At 41.5% G+C, this 20,870-nt stretch overlaps 1 protein-coding gene across 50 annotated transcripts in view; it reads left to right on the top strand.

The window, feature by feature from the left end:
• hspg2 (heparan sulfate proteoglycan 2) overlaps positions 1-9,273 on the top strand; it is a 187,193-nt gene extending 177,920 nt beyond the window's left edge. For 39 of the 50 annotated variants that reach the window (XM_090185100.1, XM_090185087.1, XM_090185065.1 and 36 more), the window contains 7 exons: positions 899-974; positions 3,229-3,313; positions 4,142-4,216; positions 5,106-5,176; positions 5,495-5,578; positions 5,796-5,899; positions 6,103-9,273. In XM_090185100.1, the coding sequence (XP_090041226.1) occupies positions 899-974; positions 3,229-3,313; positions 4,142-4,216; positions 5,106-5,176; positions 5,495-5,578; positions 5,796-5,899; positions 6,103-6,275 (668 nt within the window). In that variant the 3' untranslated portion in view covers positions 6,276-9,273. The remainder of the gene's footprint in view (positions 1-898; positions 975-3,228; positions 3,314-4,141; positions 4,217-5,105; positions 5,177-5,494; positions 5,579-5,795; positions 5,900-6,102) is intronic. The other 11 variants (XM_090185103.1, XM_090185104.1, XM_090185082.1 and 8 more) reach the window with 2 other exon arrangements.
• Positions 9,274-20,870: the final 11,597 nt, after the last annotated feature.

Here is a 20,870-nt window from a genome sequence, read left to right as displayed (position 1 = left end):
TTGTTAAAGGCTAAGGGTACGGTGGTGTGCAGATGGATATTGCGTCTTCTTGCGGTTGTGTATTATTGGGTTTTGGCCCTTTGACACTTTTTCTCTCTATTGTTTGAGATACTGTGTATGTTTTAGAGATGCAAGACATTTAGAATTCCCCTTTTGTCCTCTCCTAAACAAGTGTCCTGTCGAGCCTGTGACAAAACCAACTACTTACTGCAACATCTTCCAAACTACCATCTTCCAAACTGCCGTCTTCCAAACTGCCATCTTCCAAACTGCCTGTCCAAATCAACAACAGAACAACTGTTTTTTTTCTCCACTTCTGCTCTCGTTCGTTGGAAACTGAGAATTGCATTATTTTCTACCCATTGGAACAAGGATGTTCGTTGTCAGTTACTAACCACTAAAAGTATTTTGATGAAAGTATTATGATGTGAGAGCCATTTGGGTGAGTTGAAACTCCCTTGAAGATGATAACTATGCATGGAGCACTCGATCGCCTGGGTCCACACTGCACTGAGATGCCTGTCTCGCTTGACTCTACAGACCTAGTGTGTGTGATGAATGACATGTACTATGGAGAATGTCGTCTGGCTCTGGTATTTTGCACATTTGTCTGTCAATACAGAATTTTCAATCTGCAACATTAGTTTAAAATACTGTGTTGAGGAATGTGTCAAAAGTAGAGTTATTTAAAAATATGAATACAAGTATTGATAAGAACATTTATCTGTCTTTTTCCCTCTTTCTTAACTTGTGTACTAACCACTGTTAGTTTCTAACTGAGCCAGTTGGGCGGAGGTTCTATTCACCATGCTGCCACCGGAGGGAGCGCTAACACTAAGGTTCAATATAGCAACATACAGGAAACTGAGGTGTTGTGTTTTCTACTCTGTTTTTATAGATGCCCCCATTGAGTATGCAGTTAAATTCTATGACAACGGTTACCTTGCTCTTCCCAAGACTATCTTCCCCAGAAGGTGAGCCAGAGTTTCCCAAGTGGAGAAGGAAGTAACTTTCTTTAAGCTGTATCAATTTCCTTCTCTACAATTGTCACTATTGTATTGAGACATTGACATGGTCTAGGTAGTTTTAAAACCATGTCTGGGTCTTCCCCCCACTCTCTCTTTCTCTCTCCCTCTCCCCCTCTTACACTCTCTTTCTCCATGTGTATAGTGCATTTGGAAAGCATTCAAACTCCTTGACTTTTTCCACATTTTCTAATGTTACAGCTTTATCGTAAAATTGATGACATAGTTTTATTCCTCATCAATCTACACACAATACCCCACAATGACAAAGCAAAAACAGGTTTAAAGTGTATTAAATGTATTAAAAATTCAACGCTGAAACATCACATTTACATAAGTATTCAGACACTTTACTCAGTACTTTGTTGAAGCACCTTTGGCAGCGATTACAGCCTCGATTCTTCTTGGGTATGGTGCTACAAGCTTGGCACACCTGTATTTGGAAGGTTTTTCCCATTATTCTCTTCAGATCCTCTCTTCAGATCCTCTCTTCAGATCCTCTCTGTCAGGTTGGATGTGGAGCGTCGCTGCACAGCTATTTTCAGGTCTCTCCAGAGATGTTTGATCAGGTTCAAGTCCGGGCTCTGGCTGGGCCACTCAAATACATTCCCAAAACCACTCCTGTGTTGTCTTGGCTGTGTGCTAAGGGTCATTGTCCTGTTGGAAGGTGAACCTTCGCCCCAGTTGGAGGTCCTGAGCACGCTGTAGCAGGTTTTCTTCAAGGATCTCTCTATACTTTGCTCCATTCATCTTTCCCTCGATCCTGACTAGTCTCCAAGTCCCTGCCGCTGAAAAATATCACCACAGCATGATGCTACCATCACCATGCTTCACCGTAGGGATGGTGTCAGGTTTCCTCCTGACGTGACATTTGGAATTCAGGCCAAAGAGTTCAATCTTGCGGGCTGTCATATGTATTTTACTGAGGAGGGGCTTCCGTCTGGCCACTCTACCATAAAGGCCTGATTGGTGTAGTGCTGCAGAGATGGTTGTCCTTCTGGAAGGTTCTCCCTTCTCTACAGAGGAACTGGAGCTCTGTCAGAGTGACCATCGGGTTGTTGGTTACCTCCCTGACCAAGGCCCTTCTCCCCCGATTGCTCAGTTTGGCCGGGTGGCCAGCTCTAGGAAGAGTCCTGGTGCTTCCAAACTTCTTGTATTTAAGAATGATAGAAGCCATTATGTTCTTGGGGCCCTTCAATGCTGCAGAAATGTTTTGGTACCCTTCCCCAGATCTGTGCCTCGACACAATCCTGTCTCGGAGCTCTACGGACAATTCCTTTGTCCTCATGTTTTTTTTTTCTGCTCTGACATGCACTGTAAACTATGGGACCTTATATAGACAGGTGTGTGCCTTTCCAAATCATGTCCAATCAATTGAATTTACCACAGGTGGACTCCAATCAAATTGTAGGAACATCTCAAGGATGATCCATGTAAACAGGATGCACCTGAGTTCAATTTCAAGTCTCATAGTAAAGGGTCTGAATACTTATGTAAAAATTGTATTTCTGTTCTTTATTTTTAATACATTTGCAAACATTTTCTAAAAACCTGTTTTCTTCATTATGGGGTGTTGTGTGTAGATTAATGAGGCATTTTGTTTATTTAATCCATTTGAGAACAAAGCTGTAATGTAACAAATTGTAAAAAAAAAAAAAAAAAAAAGGAAGAGGTATGAATACTTTCTGAATGCACTGTATGTGTGTTATAATGTCTGTATGTGTGTTATAATGTCTGTGTGTGTGTTATAATGTCTGTGTGTGTGTTATAATGTCTGTATGTGTGTTATAATGTCTTTGTGTGTGTTATAATGTCTGTGTGTGTGTTATAATGTCTTTGTGTGTGTTATAATGTCTGTGTGTGTGTTATAATGTCTGTGTGTGTGTTATAATGTCTGTGTGTGTGTTATAATGTCTGTGTGTGTGTTATAATGTCTGTATGTGTGTTATAATGTCTGTATGTGTGTTATAATGTCTGTATGTGTGTTATAATATCTGTGTGTGTATGTTATAATGTATCTGTGTGTGTTATAATGTCTGTGTGTGTGTTATAATGTCTGTGTGTGTGTTATAATGTCTGTGTGTGTGTTATAATGTCTGTATGTGTGTTATAATGTCTGTGTGTGTGTTATAATGTCTGTATGTGTGTTATAATGTCTGTGTGTGTGTGTTATAATGTCTGTGTGTGTATGTGTGTGTTGCAGCGGCCCTGACACTCCAGAGACCATTGAGCTGGAAATCAAGGTCAACAGCAACTCCAAAGAGGGCCTGATCCTGTGGCAGGGAGTGGTATGTCCTAACCTGACCACCGTACTCATGCACCCCCGGGGCAATACTCAGCACTATTTTTCATCCTTACTATCTAATCACATATTTACCAATAACCTACCATGCAGAACTTTGATTCAGCACTTCCGTTTACACTCACTGTCATTAATAATAGTAAATATAATAATACATTGGATTTGTGTCTCGCTTTTCTAAGACTAAAAGTTTCCTTTTGGTTGTTTCTCATGTTTTTAACTGGCTCTCACATCTCACTTCTTTCTCATTGTATTGAGATTGATGTAACTTACAGACTGGCTGTCGGTTTGGCATGTTGGCCCTGAGCAAGCCACATCACAGTTCCAGGTTCAGGCATGGTTTGGCATGTTGGCTCTGAGCGAGCCACGTCAGAGTTCCAGGTTCAGGCATGGTTTGCCATGTTGGCTTTGAGCGAGCCACGTCACAGTTCCAGGTTCAGGCATGTTGGCTCTGGGCGAGCCACGTCACAGTTCCAGGTTCAGGCATGTTGGCTCTGAGCGAGCCACGTCACAGTTCCAGGTTCAGGCATGTTGGCTCTGAGCGAGCCACGTCACAGTTCCAGGTTCAGGCATGTTGGCTCTGAGCGAGCCACGTCACAGTTCCAGGTTCAGGCATGTTGGCTCTAAGCGAGCCACGTCACAGTTCCAGGTTCAGGCATGGTTTGGCATGTTGGCTCTGAGCGAGCTACGTCACAGTTCCAGGTTCAGGCATGGTTTGGCATGGTTTTGACAGCACTGTTTTGATTGACTGCACTGCATGTTGCCTGATTGTTGCTTTGCCTCTCTAACCCAAGCCCCTTCCCATCTTCCCCAGGAGTCAGTTAATGGCGCTAGCCATTTCCGCAAGATGCATGCTAGTAAAAAGGTATCCACCTCACCAAAACACCTGGTAAATATGGTATACTTCAGGATATGTACTTCATGTATAGATATATTGTAAGATGATTTGACAGTCTTACACTATATCTATACCATAACTATGGAATACATGTTTTGAACTTGTGTTGTTTTCTCCGGCTGGAGCAGCCTACTAGCTTTAATTAACAATTAAATACAATCAATCAATCCTTAACAATAATATCTATGTTGTATAATATGCACGATGGCTGTGACAGCTTCAATGCTCATTGTTATGTTGCATGTAACAATTGTTCTGTACTACCAAAAGGAGCTTGATTCAGGTTTGTGATCAAAGCCTGAATAGGTCTAAAAATATATTTGTGTGTATCTTATACAATACAGGGAACTCCACAAGTCTTAATACAAAACCTGTGCGCTCAGTATATGAAAAAATCCATTATGGTTTTACTGTATGATCCAGATATACAGTATGTTAGATATACTGTACAGTATATCCCCCATGCTCAACTGGCTGACCGCGGTGCGATTTGGACCCAGAATGGGGTCAATACGGACCGCGGTTCTCAACTACTCGGTTGGGCTTCGACCCGTGGTATCATATAAACACACATAAGACATGGATTCTCTGCAAAATGTGAAGAATTGTGGGAAATTAGGTTTAAAATTGCAACATTTTCTCTCCTCCAACAAAAACAGTGTGAGCAGTTTGGGGTTGTGAGGTGGGGGTTTGTTACTACGCCAACAAATGACAATATTCATCCAGACCTTTGCCACCTAGGAAATGTGTCTGACCAGACCTTCTCAAGTAGAATTTGAGTATACCTACTGTATATGATACAGTATATGCTATTTTACTGTCTGTCATTATACTGTCATAACTTTCCTATAATTTGTAATCCAAATAACTTTATTTCTAGGAACTTGGAGATCAAGGCAAGGGCAAGGACTTTATCAGTCTTGGTCTGCAAAACGGACACCTTGTCTTCAGGTAAGAAAGCATCACTGACATCACTGTGGTGGTATCCTAAGGAATATGCCCATGCTGTTCGTATATCTGATTGGTAAAGTAAATATTGTTTGCACCAGTCCTAAATAAGCACATACGGCGGGGTCCAAAATGATTGACACCTGTCATAAAGGTGAGCAAGAATGACTGAATAAAATAAATAATTAAAATACTGAGCTATATTGTATACTCATCTTTATCAAGGGTGTAAGTAATTTCAGGCCTCAATTTAGGTATTTATTCTCCTCTATGTAGTCCCAGTAGTAATGCTGCTGTTGCATATTCCCTGTCTGTCCACAGCTACCAGCTGGGCAGTGGTGAGTCTCAGATCCAGTCCAGAGAGCCCATCAACGATGGCAGATGGCACAAGGTCACTGCTGTGAGGTAACACACAGTACATGACCTTCCACTCTCATGCTCCGTTACAACTTGTATTATTCACCTCTTATTCCACATACAGTGGAAGATCTACTGTTAATAGAATAGAAAATGTTTATAGTTTTAGTAGTGATTTATTTTCTCAACGAATGTTCTCTGTGCTTTGTGATGAAGTGTAATGATTATACGAGTAAGGAACGTTTTCTTCTGTGTGTGTGATCAGAACTGGTAAACAGGGATATATTCAGATAGACGGAGGAGCCTTTCAACAAGGACAATCACAAGGCAAAAGCATCATGGTGAACACCAAAGGCAACGTATACCTGGGTACGTGTCCTTCTTCCCGTTAGAGACATGTTGGGAAAATGTCAAGTATTAATTTTCAAGGTCTCCAAAAAGTTTGAAAGTACACTGTCCCAAATCTATTGGCAAATGACTGATTGACAGAGGTGATATTGTGTCTCTTCTAAGGACATGCACTGAGGTTGTGTGTGTGCGTGCGTGTACTCATGTGTGTTTGTGTGTTACAGGTGGCGCCCCGGACATATTTGCGATGACGGGAGGGAAGTTCTCATCGGGGCTCGAAGGTTGTGTGAGGAACCTGTCTCTGATGAACGCCCGGCCGGGAGAGCAGCTGGCCAGACCCATCGAGCTGCAGGCCACCGCAGAGAATGGCATCAACGTGGGCCGTTGCTCCTCATAGACCTACAGCAGCCCCCACACAAACACACACACACACACACACACACACACACACACACACAGACAGAGAGAGAGACTATGGAGACAAGATACACACAGACATTCACAGTTACACGCAAACACACAGAGACTTACATACATGCGTACACACAGTCAGTTTGATACAAACGTGGTGCTTTGCTCCTACCAAAAACAAAGATACACAACACAAAATGATATTTTGCTCTATGTGCATTAAACCAAAAAAAAGAGAAAAAATGAAATGATATTAACAAATCTTCACTTCCTCAGTGTTGTATTGTCAATGAAGGTCAAGGACTATTAACACAGATCCAGTACAGTTTACATACTCCCGGCAGTAGCTTTTAGCCATGACAACAAGAGAGTAAAACGCTATAGGCCTTCTACGATGGGTCAGATCCTATGGAGTTGGAGATGTTTTTACAGCACTGAATTTTTATTTATATACATATAAATATATATTATATATTTGTGGGGGAAACATGCAAACTAACCATAACTGCTCTACTTTGTCCTAGAGTTGATTCTGGGTTCTAATACTGTGTGTCCAGGGCTTTTTTTATAGGGCCTAGTTGTGTTAATACTTGAAGACATTTAGGCCTTCTACTTTCTTCTTCACTTCTGTAGGGGAACCTGAGGGGCGAGCATGATCACAGCCTTGTCACACTATTGGTAGAGGGGTCACAGAGGTCACGTCACAAAGCAGCATCAAGACACATCTCAGGGGAAGACAGGATTTTAAAAACAAACAGACAGGATTTTAAAAACAAACAGACAGGATTTTAAAAACAAGCTATTAGAAGTAATGGTGCCGTTCAATTCTGCCAAATCATTTCTGATCTGATTCTAAAATACCTTGTCTTTCCACACCTAGCATGGTTGCCTCTTTTGTGTCTGTAAATTGTGTTTTTTTAAACTTGGTGCTATTAAGTCAGACATGAAAATACAGCGCACTAACACTCATGTGTCTGTCTCCTTATATTAATGTAGTACATATGTTGTTACATTTACTTAATTTCTACATTTGAAATAATATCAGTGTAAAACACATGTTACACTTGCCTACTTTCTTTCACCTCTCCTGAGGTTGGGGAGGTTGTGTTGTTCTCCAGATTAAATCTGAGGTTTATTTTAGTATTTTTAGTGTGGCTCAGTCTCCTCATGAGTCCTATCTTATTGAGTAGATCTCAAAAGACGTCAAGGTGGTGTTTTAAAGAATGAATGTAGATTTTAATTTTGAAGTTTTTTTTATTATGAGCGGTTCTGAGAATTCTAAGACATTTTGTAATTTTGCTTCTGCAGTCACAATCATGTGCTTACTATTTCCAAGTCAGGTAAATATCAGTTTAGTCTGGGTATGTGGGGGTCCCAGGACCAACTTTGGGAAACCCTGATTTAGTAGACGCTCTTATCCAGAGCAACTTACGGTAGTGCGTGCACTATACATTTCTCATACTGGTCCACCGTGGGAATTGAACCCACAACCCTAGCGTTGCAAGCGCCATGCTCTACCAACTGAGCCACACGGGACCATACTGTTATCCCTATATGACGTTGTGTGTGTACTGTATGTGATTGTACTAAATGCGTGTAAACTGTGTACTGTTGCTCTATGTGTGTGTACTTTATGTCCGCGTCTCGCCATCTAAATCCTCAGGAGGGTTAACGCAGAACTGCGTCAAGATGTTCCTCAGTCATTTTCAGGTTCAGTAGCAACTAGCCTCAGTAGGTCTCATGGAGCTAACAGGTCTGACATGGAACTGTAGCAGCTGCATCATTTTGTTAGCTGTTGTACCTAACGCACTATGCAAGCAGATTCATACCAAAATATTTTGACATGGATATGGCTTCCATAACTTGGGGTAGACTGATTGGATGAGACGAACAGTAGACATACAGCAGACAGAGTAGATTACTTCAGCAGTGGGGGAATACAGTTGAAACCTGCCTGGTGGGGTGCGTGCTAACTGTGACCTATGGAGCCCCAATGAGCATGCTCGCCCACACTGGTTGACCACATGACAAATATGGCATCATAGTTTCACAAACTTTTCACATTTTGTAAGTTGAAGATTATGTTGATTAATATTCTAAAAATGAGCACTATCATTTCACTTAAAGTTGCTTCATTTTTATTTATTTTTGTTTATTTGATTCATTTCTGTTGTTTATTTCAGGCTTGATTCTGCTGTTGTAGAGCAATCAGAAAAGCTTGCCATCATTTTTTTTCTTGCGTTGTTGTGTATTCCCTCCCCACATCCCCATGCCCTTCATGTTGGATTTTTAATACCGTTCTTCTGTCTTCCCCGACTGAAGTTCCCACCATGACATATACCGTCTCAGTTGAGTGTCTGTGGAACAACTGTGGTAACTGACAGTAACATCAGCCCGAGAAGGGGTTGTCAACTGCTTTGTGCCAGACCCAAATAAATCTATGTGTATCTATAGATCTATATATACAGTATGGCTCTGGTTTGAAATGATAAAATGAAGGATTTTAGGCTCTCTATATCACATTGAGTAGAGTTACCAATACTCATTGGGAAAGGTTACAATGTGATTATTGTGTAATTGACAGGAGTAAACACTGCATAAACACGGATGAGAAAAACATCATACAATCACAAATCAATAATACATTGAATTCCCATTTGTGTATATCATCATAAGATATATTTGGGTATGGTTGGTGTACTGAGTATGTATGAAGTAAATATGGCCACTCATCATTGATGAAGATATTATTTCACCTATTTTGACATTTTTAATATTGTCTCTGTTTCTTTTTTTGGATTAAGACATGTTGAAATATACTGTCACAAATTTCTAGTGAATGGAAGTGTACTACACATAATATTATTGTCCATTGGATGATACTGCTCTTGTTCCTGACTGAACCATTTCCAGAGTTGAAAGGAATGACTCTTCCCCTCCCTCAGTGTTTCTTCATTAAAACAACATTCATGTGCTATTTAGAATCTTGCGAGTTGTGTTCTTTTCCCAGTCATATTTTTTTTACCCAGTTCTATTATTATTTTCTTGTATAATTTTTTTAACGTTCTACAGACAGTTGTCCGATATAGTCCTCCTTTATCTACTAATTCACTTTCAGATATTGCACACTCCAGTCCCAGGATATCCAAATCAAATCAAATGTTATTTGTCACAGGTGAAATGCTTCCTTACAAGCCCTTAACCAACAATGCAGTTTTAAGAAAATACCCCCAAAAAAGTTAAGATAAGAGATAAGAATAACAAATAATTAAAGAACAGCAGTAAATAATGATTGATACGATTGATAAGATTGAATGATACGATTGATAAGATTGAATGATACGATTGATAAGATTGAATGATACGATTGTTACCCTTAATCGTCATTATGTTCGCTCGTCATCTTTAGTGGGCCAGCTCTTTACCCAGGACCCGAGACAGTGTGATTCTCTATTACTCTATTACCAGGCCTATTGACAAAGTCAAGGTTCAATGTACCCAATGGAAGTTAGACCCAAATCAGGTTTCTGATATGGATAGCCATAGAGATCTCTTATTACTGTAAATTATGATTAGATGAGGCATGACAAATGTTTATACAGTAAGTAACCGTGGCAGCATTTAAAAATGATTTTATATTTCATTTTTACTGCTCTGTTCTACCAGCATTACATACACATTACATTGCAACCGTGGAAGAAGAAGCATCCCAACAAACAGGTCCCATGAACACAAAGAAAAGTTAAGTTGTTATTGATCACTGGCCATGTAATATTGGAGACATACTACTGTATGCACATTGGCCAAACGTCAAAAAAGACGACAGAAGACATTCTTGCAGTTACAGCAAGTCAAACTGTAGTCATTGTTGAATTCACATTCGATCGCGCCCAGGCTCTGTCGTAACCGGCCGCGACCGGGAGGTCCGTGGGGCGACGCACAATTGGCCTAGCGTCGCCCGGGTTAGGGAGGGCTTGTTCGGTAGGGGTGTCCTTGTCTCATCGCGCACCAGCGACTCCTGTGGCGGGCTGGGCGCAGTGTGCGCTAACCAAGGTGGCCAGGTGCACGGTGTTTCCTCCGGCGCATTGGTGCGGCTGGCTTCCGGGTTGGATGTGCGCTGTGTTAAGAAGCAGTGCGGCTTGGTTGGGTTGTGTATCGGAGGACGCACGACTTTCAACCTTCGTCTCTCCCGAGCCCGTACGGGAGTTGTAGCGATGAGACAAGATAGTAGCTACTACAACAATTGGATACCACGAAATTGGGGAGAAAAAGGGGGGGAGAAAAAAAAAAAAAAAGATTTCACATTCGCTGCTGGGACTGCACGAGACAATCTAGCCTTGGGATACATACACTATATGTACAAAGGTATGTGGACACCCCTTCAAATGAGTGGATTCTGCTTTTTCAGCCACACCAGTGCTGACAGGTGTATAAAATCGAGCACACAGCCATGTACTCTCCATAGACAAACATTGGCAGAAGAACGTCCTTACTGAAGAGCTCAGTGACTTTCAACGTGGCACCATCATAAGATGCCACCTTTCCAGCAAGTCAGTTCTTCACATTTCTGCCCTTCTAGAGCTTCCCTGGTAAACTGTAAGTGCTGTTATTGTGAAGTGGAAATGTCTAGGAACAACAGCGGCACAGCCGTGAAGTGGTAGGCCACACAAGCTCACAGAACGGGATTGCCAAGTGCTGAAGCACGTAACGCCTAAAAATCTGTCCTCGGTTGCAACACGTCACTACCAAGTTCCAAACTGCCTCTGGAAGCAACATCAGTACAAGAACTGTTTGTCGGGAGCTTCATGAAATGGGTTTCCATGGCCAAGCATCCACACACAAGCCTAAGACCGCCATGTGCAATGCCAAGCATCAGCTGGAGTGGTGTAAAGCTCACCGCCATTGGACTCTGGAGCAGTGGAAACATGCTTCACCATCTGGCAGTCTGACGGACAAATCTGGGTTTGGCAGATGCCAGGAGAGCGCTATCTGCCCCAATGCATAGAGCCAATTGTAAGGTTTGGTAGAGGAGGAATGATGATCTGGGGCTGTATTTCATGGTTCAAGCCCCTTAGTTCCAGTGAAGGGAAATCTTAATGCTACAGTATACAATGACATTCTAGATTACTCTGTGCTTCCAACTTTGTGGCAACAGTTTGGGGAATGTCCCTTTCCTGTTTCAACATGACAATGCCCCCATGCACAAAGCGAGGTCCATATAGAAATAGATTGGTGTGGAATAACTTGACTGGCCTGCACAGAGCCCTGACCTCAACCCCATTTAACACCTTTGGGATTAATTGGAATCCCGACTGCGAGCCAGGCCTAATCGCCCATCATCAGTGCCCGACCTCACTAATGTTCTTGTGGCTGAATGGAAGCAAGTCCCTGTAGCAATGTTCCACCATCTAGTGGAAACCCTTCCCAGAAAAGTGGAGGCTGTTATAGAAGCAAAGGGGGGACCGACTCCATATTAATGCCCATGATCTTGGAATGAGATCTTCAACGAGCAGGTGTCCACATACTTTTGGTGATGTAATGTACTTCCAGAGACAATCACTTGGCAATGGATGGTTACATAACAAGATTAAATGCACCTTAGGCTGTTCTCAAGAAGCGTGGAAAGCTGCGCTGAAATTAAGTGTTGTGTCTTTACTATCATAAAATGTGAAAACTGAAAACAATTCTCTGTAATTATTATTAAGTGATTAAACTAATCATGTAAATGTATTTAACTAGGAAGTCGGGGCACCACGGAAAATGTTCAGATTACAAAGTTATAATTTTCTGAATATAACTCTTCAGATATTTTAATATCTGATCAATTAGTTTTCTATTAATTTATTATTATTATTACCTTCCTCAGTCTCATCTGAACGTCGTAAATTGTTGGTTATCTACGCGAACCCAGCCTCTACTATGAATCATCCATACACAAATTGGCTCAATTATTTATTTACTAACTAACTAAATAATCACAGAAATACATAAACAAAGAGTAGATGTTGGTTACTAACAATGAGAGGAAAGAGTCCCTCGTGGGCTAAACCGATATGACCGCTTGGTGGACAAAGGGAAAGGGTGGGACTGAGAAAGAGCAGGAAAGACAAATGGATTCATTACACACAGTCTATAATTATATACATTGAAATGCTAATCCTTCTCCGCTCATTCGAGAATAATTGCAAGTATATATTTACGCGTGTATGTCATTGTTGTCTTCTCTGTTGGAATCCGGTCCATCTGCTGGAGAATTCATCAGAGTCTCTCTGGTTGCGTTTTCCAGAAGATCAAAGTATTTTGTGCTTAGAATGGATACTTCAGAGTACCATTCAGAAATGTTCTCATAGAATAGATGTTTTGGCGATTGCCTGTATTCTCGTCCTCGGTTTACGTAATTTCTAGCTGCAGACTAGTAATTCATATCTAAGATTTGCTCTTATTCTGTAGGAATCAATAGTCTCAGCCGTGTAGCCAATGCTCCACGTGGAATAGTGTCCTTTGGTAGAGTTGTCGTTTCAACCACTTCACACACTTCACCCGGCATGTTTTCGTCTCAGAAATTCAACCATTTGCAACCTCAGCTCACGCTGGGGTTTGCTTAGTCTTAACTATTCTTCACCAGGAGTAGGTTTTATCTGTAACAGTAGAAACGGGTGGTCCATGATGCCTAATGTGCTGTCTGGGCTCACTGGGGTGTGGCCACTGACTAGTTCATCTTTATATGAAAAACCCATACTCCCATTTAGAAGGTTAACATCACATTACATCTTTTCACAAATAGTTTCATGTTTAATCACATACGTTTCACAATATTTAGATGTATTCCTAATAGCTGGGAAATACACTTTAAGAGATACCGTTATGTGTGTTTCCTGTCTTTCATGAGATCACCAAATGAAACACAACATAACTGTCCCTTAAGTGTCCAAGGACCATTCCCACACTCTCAAAAGTAGACATATTGTTTAATTCTCCCATTTTGGGGATTTAAGTGTTTGACCAAGTGAAGTATCTTGTTCTCTCTCTGTGCTCTCTCTGCATGACCAGGGGGAGAGAGTCTCTGCCAGGAATTTACAACCTGAGACAATAAAACCTGGGTTTAGGAGAGAGAGTGAGAGAGAGGGGGAAGCCACGATCTACACCCAGAAAGGGCCACGTCATGACAGAAGTTACAAATCAATGCCACATTCAAGTGTGAGGACGAGTAACTTTGTCACATTATGTAGGGAGATTTCTAACCCTAGGGTCAAAAGTGAATGTGATACTTTGGTTGTGGTGAGAGTTCACTTTCATGGTTCATGTCACAATTACTGTGTTTATGTAAAAAGGATTATGCCATTGGGCATTTCTATTCAGTGTGGTTGACTAGGGATCAAGGTTCAGGTGAAGATCAACGGTCAAATATTGTTTATGCATAACGTCAATACACCTGGAACATTGCTTGTTCTTTTTTTCTTTATTTTCCTAAATATTCACATTCAAGTGTAAAATCCCCAAAATGTTCAATTGTATTTAGGTATACTACAGAATCACTGGTGTTGATCTTCTGTTTCTTTCACTAATGGTGAGTCATAAGATTGAAAGGAAACTTATCGGTAACAGCATATCTTTTGCATCTAGTATTTTATGACATCGTAAATCTTCACACCAAGCCCAACAAGAATACATTCATGGGGCTAGGCGTCCAGTCAGCGGGACACCTGTCGACAACTTCCGGCGAAATTGGAGGGCGCGCAATTGAAATAAATAATCATAAAAATGGTGGGTATTAAACATCTAGGTACATACAAGTGTCTTATATCGGTTAAAAGCTTACATTTTTGTTAATCTAACTGCATTGTCTGATTTGCAATAGGCTTTACAGCGAAAGCATGCCATGCAATTATTTGAGGACAGCGCCCCACATCAAAATATTTTTCAACCAGAACAGGCTTCGTAAAATCACAAATGGCAATTAAATATTCAATTACTTTTTGAAAATCTTCCTTCGATTTGCAATCCCAAGGTTCCCAGCTACAGTATGCATGGTCGGTTTGTTAGATAAAATCCTTCTTTATATCCCAAAAAGTCAGTTTAGTTGGCACCATTGAGTAATCCATTTGTTCAACATGCAGAGAAAGGAATCCAAAAAGCTACCGCTGAACTTTGTTAAAACCAGTCAAACTACGTTCCTATTTAATCCTCAGGTAACCTAAAATGTAATTAAACTATAATATTTCATACGGAAAGAAGTATGTTCAATAGAAAAGTAAAAATAGCAAATGCACGTCCTCTTTGTCACGCGCGCACAGACTGATTTCCAACTCCGACTCCCTGTACCAAAACTCTAAATTCTTCCTTGTTTGGGAAGAAACAAGCCTGAAACCTTGAACGAAGACTGTTGACATCTAGTGGAAGCCATAGGAATTGCAATCTGGGAACTGGAATTGCATAGGAATTGCATAGCTTTCCATTGAACATTTTTCCGGTTGGTTTTTCTTTGGATTTTCAGCTACCATTTCAATTGTGTTATAGTCTCATACATTATTTTAACATTTCAAATGTTAAACAAACTTCAAAGTGTTTTCTATCCAATGCTACCAATTATATGCATATCCTGGCTTCTGGGCCTGAGTAACAAGCAGTTTACTTTGGGCACGTCAGTCAGACAGAAAGTGGAGAAAAATAGACCCTAACCGGAAGAAGTTTTAACTAGACTAAGGAGGGTTATGTACCTGTGACCTCATTTTTATGACAAGCAAGTGGGGAGGCCAGTGACATCAGAGTTTGCAGTTGAAGTTTGCATTTTTTTTACCCTTAGTGTGTGAACATTACTGTATTTCTACTTCGGCTATTGTTTTTCAAAAGGCAAGGATAAAAAATAGCTGGAGTGCATGTTTAAGTACAGTATCTATAGATGGACTATCCAAATACTGTCACAAAATATGTTATTATTTATCCACTTTGTGTTCTAAACATCAGGTCTACATGCTACAGATTTCTGGTGATACATCATCTTGACAGCTGGTGAGTTCCTGTCAGAAAACCAACCCTCACTACGGCCGCCGGCCAATAGGGAATGATATATAACAACAACGTGCCTGTCATTAAATATCTGTCTGTTTTCATCTGTTTGTTCCTACTGAACATAATCCTGTTGGCAGAAAGCTACTACTCCCTGTTGGATTGATTCTACATGACTGGCTCATCCCAGGTGATGTGTCTCAAGGTTAGGGCAGGTGCTAATTACGGTGCATACAGGAAGTCTATTACAGTTGAAGTCGGAAATTTACATACACCTTAGCCAAATACATTTAAACTCAGTTTTCACAATTCCTGTTATGACTTCCGCCGAAGTTGGTTCCTCTCCTTGTTCGGGCGGCGTTCAGCGGTCGAAGTCACCGACCTTCCAGCCATCGCTGATCCACTTTTCATTTTCCATTGGTCTTGTCTTTCATCACACCTGGTTCCAATTCCATCAATTACATGTTGTGTATTTAACCCTCTGTTCCCCCCCATGTCCATGTCCGTAATTGTTTTTTGTAGTGCTTGTGCACGGTATGATGGTATTACCGGGTTTTGTTTAACCCATTTATTCTATTGTTCTGTTGACGGTGGTTTATGGGTATTTTCATTCTCCTGCGCCTGACTTCTCTGCCGCCAGTACGCACATCACTACAATTCCTGACATTTAATCAGAGTAAAAATTCCCTGTTAGGATCACCACTTTATTTTAAGAATGTGAAATGTCAGAATAATAGTAAAGAGAATGACATATATCAGCTTTTATTTCTTTCATCACATTCCCAAATGGGTCAGAAGTTTACATACACTCAATTAGTATTTGGTAGCATTGCCTGTAAATGGTTTAACTTGGGTCAAATGTTTCAGGTTGCCTTCCACAAGCTTCCCACAATAAGTTGACAGAGCTGGTGTAACTGAGTCAGGTTTGTAGGCCTCCTTGCTCGCACAGGCTTTTTCAGTTCTGCCCACAAATTTTCTAAAGGCTTGAGGTCAGGGCTTTGTGTTGGCCACTCCAATACCTCGACGTTGTTGTCCTTAAGCCATTTTGCCACAAATTTGGACGTTTGCTTGGGGTCATTGTTCATTTGGAAGACGCATTGCGACCAAGCTTTAACTTCCTGACTGATGCCTTGAGATGTTGCTTCAATATAATTTTTCCGTCCTAATGATGCCATCTATTTTGTGAAGTGCACCAGTCCCTCCTGCAGCAAAGCACCCCCACAAGATGATGCTGCCACCCCGTGCTTCACGATTAGGATGGTGTTCTTCGGCTTGCAAGCATCCCCCTTTTTCCTCCAAACATAACGATGGTCATTATGGCCAAACAGTTATATTTTTGTTTCATCAGACCAGAGGACATTTCTTCAAAATGTGTCCCCATGTGCAGTCCAATCCCTAGTCTGGCTTTTTTATGGCGGTTTTGGAGAAGTGGCTTCTTCCTTGCTGAGCGGCCTTTCAGGTTACATCGATATAGGACTCATATGACTGTGGATATAGATTATTTTGTACCTGTTTCCTCCAGCATCTTCACAAGGTCCTTTGCTGTTGTTCTGGGATTGATTTGCACTTTTCACACCAAAGTACGTTCATCTCTAGGAGACAGAACGTGTCTCCTTCCTGAGTGGTAATGATGGCTGCGTGGTCCCATGGTGTTTATACTTGCATACTATTGTTTGTATAGATGAACGTGGTACCTTCAGCATTTGGAAATTGCTCCCAAGGATGAAGCAGACTTTTGGAGGTCTACAATTTTTTTTATGAGGGCTTGGCTGATTTCTTTTGATTTTCCCATGATGTTAAGCAAAGAGGCACTGACCCTAACCCTAGCTTCATGTCCACATCCTGGTTAAACCCTAACCCTAGCTTCATGTCCACATCCTGGTTAAACCCTAACCCTAGCTTCATGTCCACATCCTGGTTAAACCCTAACCCTAGCTTCATGTCCACATCCTGGTTAAACCCTAGCTTCATGTCCACATCCTGGCTCAACCCTAACCCTAGCTTCATGTCCACATTCTGGTTAAACCCTAGCTTCATGTCCACATCCTGGCTCAACCCTAACCCTAGCTTCATGTCCACATTCTGGTTAAACCCTAGCTTCATGTCCACATCCTGGCTCAACCCTAATCCTAGCTTCATGTCCACATCCTGGTTAAACCCTAGCTTCATGTCCACATCCTGGCTCAACCCTAACCCTAGCTTCATGTCCACATTCTGGTTAAACCCTAGCTAAAATCAAATCAAATCAAATTTTATTTGTCACATACACATGGTTAGCAGATGTTAGTGCGAGTGTAGCGAAATGCTTGTGCTTCTAGTTCCGACAATGCAGTAATAACAAGTAATCTAACTAACAATTCCAAAACTACTGTCTTGTACACAGTGTAAGGGGATAAAGAATATGTACATAAGGATATATGAATGAGTGATGGTACAGAGCAGCATAGGCAAGATACAGTAGATGGTATCGAGTACAGTATGTACAAATGAGATGAGTATGTAAACAAAGTGGCATAGTATAGTATAAAGTGGCTAGTGATACATGTATTACATAAGGATACCGTCGATGATATAGAGTACAGTATATACGTATGCATATGAGATGAATAATGTAGGGTAAGTAACATTTATATAAGGTAGCATTGTCCACATCCTGGTTAAACCCTAGCTTCATGTCCACATCCTGGCTCAACCCTAATCCTAGCTTCATGTCCACATCCTGGTTAAACCCTAGCTTCATGTCCACATCCTGGCTCAACCCTAACCCTAGCTTCATGTCCACATTCTGGTTAAACCCTAGCTTCATGTCCACATCCTGGTTAAACCCTAGCTTCATGTCCACATCCTGGCTCAACCCTAATCCTAGCTTCATGTCCACATCCTGGTTAAACCCTAGCTTCATGTCCACATCCTGGTTAAACCTTAGCTTCATGTCCACATCCTGGCTCAACCCTAACCCTGGCTTCATGTCCACATTCTGGTTAAACCCTAACCCTAGCTTCATGTCCACATTCTGGTTAAACCCTAGCTTTATGTCCACATCCTGGCTCAACCCTAACCCTAGCTTCATGTCCACATTCTGGTTAAACCCTAGCTTCATGTCCACATCCTGGCTCAACCCTAACCCTAGCTTAATGTCCACATTCTGGTTAAACCCTAGCTTCATGTCCACATCCTGGCTCAACCCTAATCCTAGCTTCGTGTCCACATCCTGGCTCAACCCTAGCTTCATGTCCACATCCTGGCTCAACCCTAATCCTAGCTTCATGTCCACATCATGGCTCAACCCTAACCCTAGCTTCATGTCCACATTCTGGTTAAACCCTAGCTTCATGTCCACATCCTGGCTCAACCCTAACCCTAGCTTCATGTCCACATTCTGGTTAAACCCTAGCTTCATGTCCACATCCTGGTTAAACCCTAGCTTCATGTCCACATTCTGGTTAAATCCTAGCTTCATGTCCACATCCTGGCTCAACCCTAACCCTAGCTTCATGTCCACATTCTGGTTAAACCTTAACCCTAGCTTCATGTCCACATTCTGGTTAAACCCTAACCCTAGCTTCATGTCCACATTCTGGTTAAACCCTAGCTTCATGTCCACATCCTGGCTCAACCCTAACCCTAGCTTCATGTCCACATCCTGGTTAAACCCTAACCATAACCCTAGCCTCAACCCTAACCCTAGCTTCATGTCCACATCCTGGTTAAACCCTAACCCTAACCCTAGCCTCAACCCTAACCCTAGCTTCATGTCCACATCCTGGCTCAACCCTAACCCTAGCTTCATGTCCACATCCTGGTTAAACCCTAGCTTCATGTCCACATCCTGGCTCAACCCTAACCCTAGCTTCATGTCCACATCCTGGCTCAACCCTAATCCTAGCTTCATGTCCACATCCTGGTTAAACCCTAGCTTCATGTCCACATCCTGGTTAAACCCTAGCTTCATGTCCACATCCTGGTTAAACCCTAGCTTCATGTCCACATCCTGGCTCAACCCTAACCCTAGCTCCATGTCCACATCCTGGCTCAACCCTACCCTAGCTTCATGTCCACATCCTGGCTCAACCCTAACCCTAGCTTCATGTCCACATCCTGGCTCAACCCTAACCCTAGCCTCAACCCTAACCCTAGCTTCATGTCCACATTCTGGTTAAACCCTAACCCTAGCCTCAACCCTAACCCTAGCTTCATGTCCACATTCTGGTTAAACCCTAACCCTAGCTTCATGTCCACATTCTGGTTAAACCCTAACCCTAGCCTTAACCCAAACCCTAGTGTCACGCCCTGGCCATAGAGAGGCTTTTATTCTCTATTTTGGTTAGGCCAGGGTGTGACTAGGGTGGGCATTCTAGTTTCTTTATTTCTATGTTTTCTTTTTCTTTGTTTTTGGCCGAGTGTGGTTCCCAATCAGAGGCAGCTGTCTATCGTTGTCTCTGATTGGGAATCATACTTAGGCAGCCTTTTTCCCACGTGTGTTTTGTGGGTAGTTATTTTCTGTTTAGTGTCTGCACCTGACAGAATTGTTTCGTTTTTGCACTTTGTTATTATTATTTTTTTGAGTAATAAAGAATCACAAACACTTACGACGCTGCGTTTTGGTCCATGCCTTCCGACAAGAGACGTTACACCTAGCCCATTAATGTTAATGTCATTTCAGAGTTTGTTTTGTTTTTTATATTGAGTTTTAAATGTACTTCCACACTCCTAGTGAGAAAAAGTTAAAACACAAACTTTGACTTTCCTCTGAAGTGACAGATTATTTTTGTTCTTTGCTCAGCTATGTCGTCACATTTGGGTTTGTCTGCATCAATTCTACACAGAAAGAAGTGGACAGTGCAAGGACTACCACGTGATGCTAACCTGTCCCTCTGATTTCTGCCAAGGTAAATCCTCCTCACATACTTTATTGCGAGGTCCATGCAGGAGAAGCACCTTTAATTGCGTTTGTCTTTATTCAAGCTGATATGTGATATGCAACTGCCGAACGCTATATATCCATGGTTTAACTGGAATGAAATATTCCTATCCTGTATATTTGACTGTGATATGTGGTTGTTTCACAAAACTATCTTAAGATGAATGCACTTATGTCTGTCATTAAACAACCCCATGCCATGATTAGATAGTGAAAAAAACACAGCAATCTCTTTAATCATTTCTTTAAACAGTAAAAGCAAATTGACCAACATTTATGAAAATGTCTATATATTCAACTAAACTTTAGAATTGTGTTTATAAATAAGAAAACTTGCATTACATTAAACTAGAGCATAATAAGTTAAGCATAACACAAAATATGTATTGATTGAGGTGACTACATGTTGCTATCTACAAAATGTCAATCAAGTCATCTTTACTGAGCTGGTCTTGCCTGTGTGACAGGTTGCAGGACGCGTTGGTTTGACTTGGACAATCGTATTGGGCGAGGCGACTGAGACCATTTTTTAGCTGCAGGTGGAATACCCCAATGAGGTCTGTTCCCGTCCTGTGGCCATTGAAGCCATAACCGTGTCTGATACCCCCGCTCTACAGATCGGAGATGTCCTCCAAGCTGTTCATACTGTACCTG

This window comes from Oncorhynchus mykiss, chromosome 9 (assembly GCF_057628025.1).
Source record: "Oncorhynchus mykiss isolate SJ-2025 chromosome 9, ASM5762802v1, whole genome shotgun sequence".
Classification (NCBI taxonomy): Eukaryota; Metazoa; Chordata; class Actinopteri; order Salmoniformes; family Salmonidae; genus Oncorhynchus; species Oncorhynchus mykiss.
This window is presented reverse-complemented; position numbering and strand designations above follow the sequence as displayed.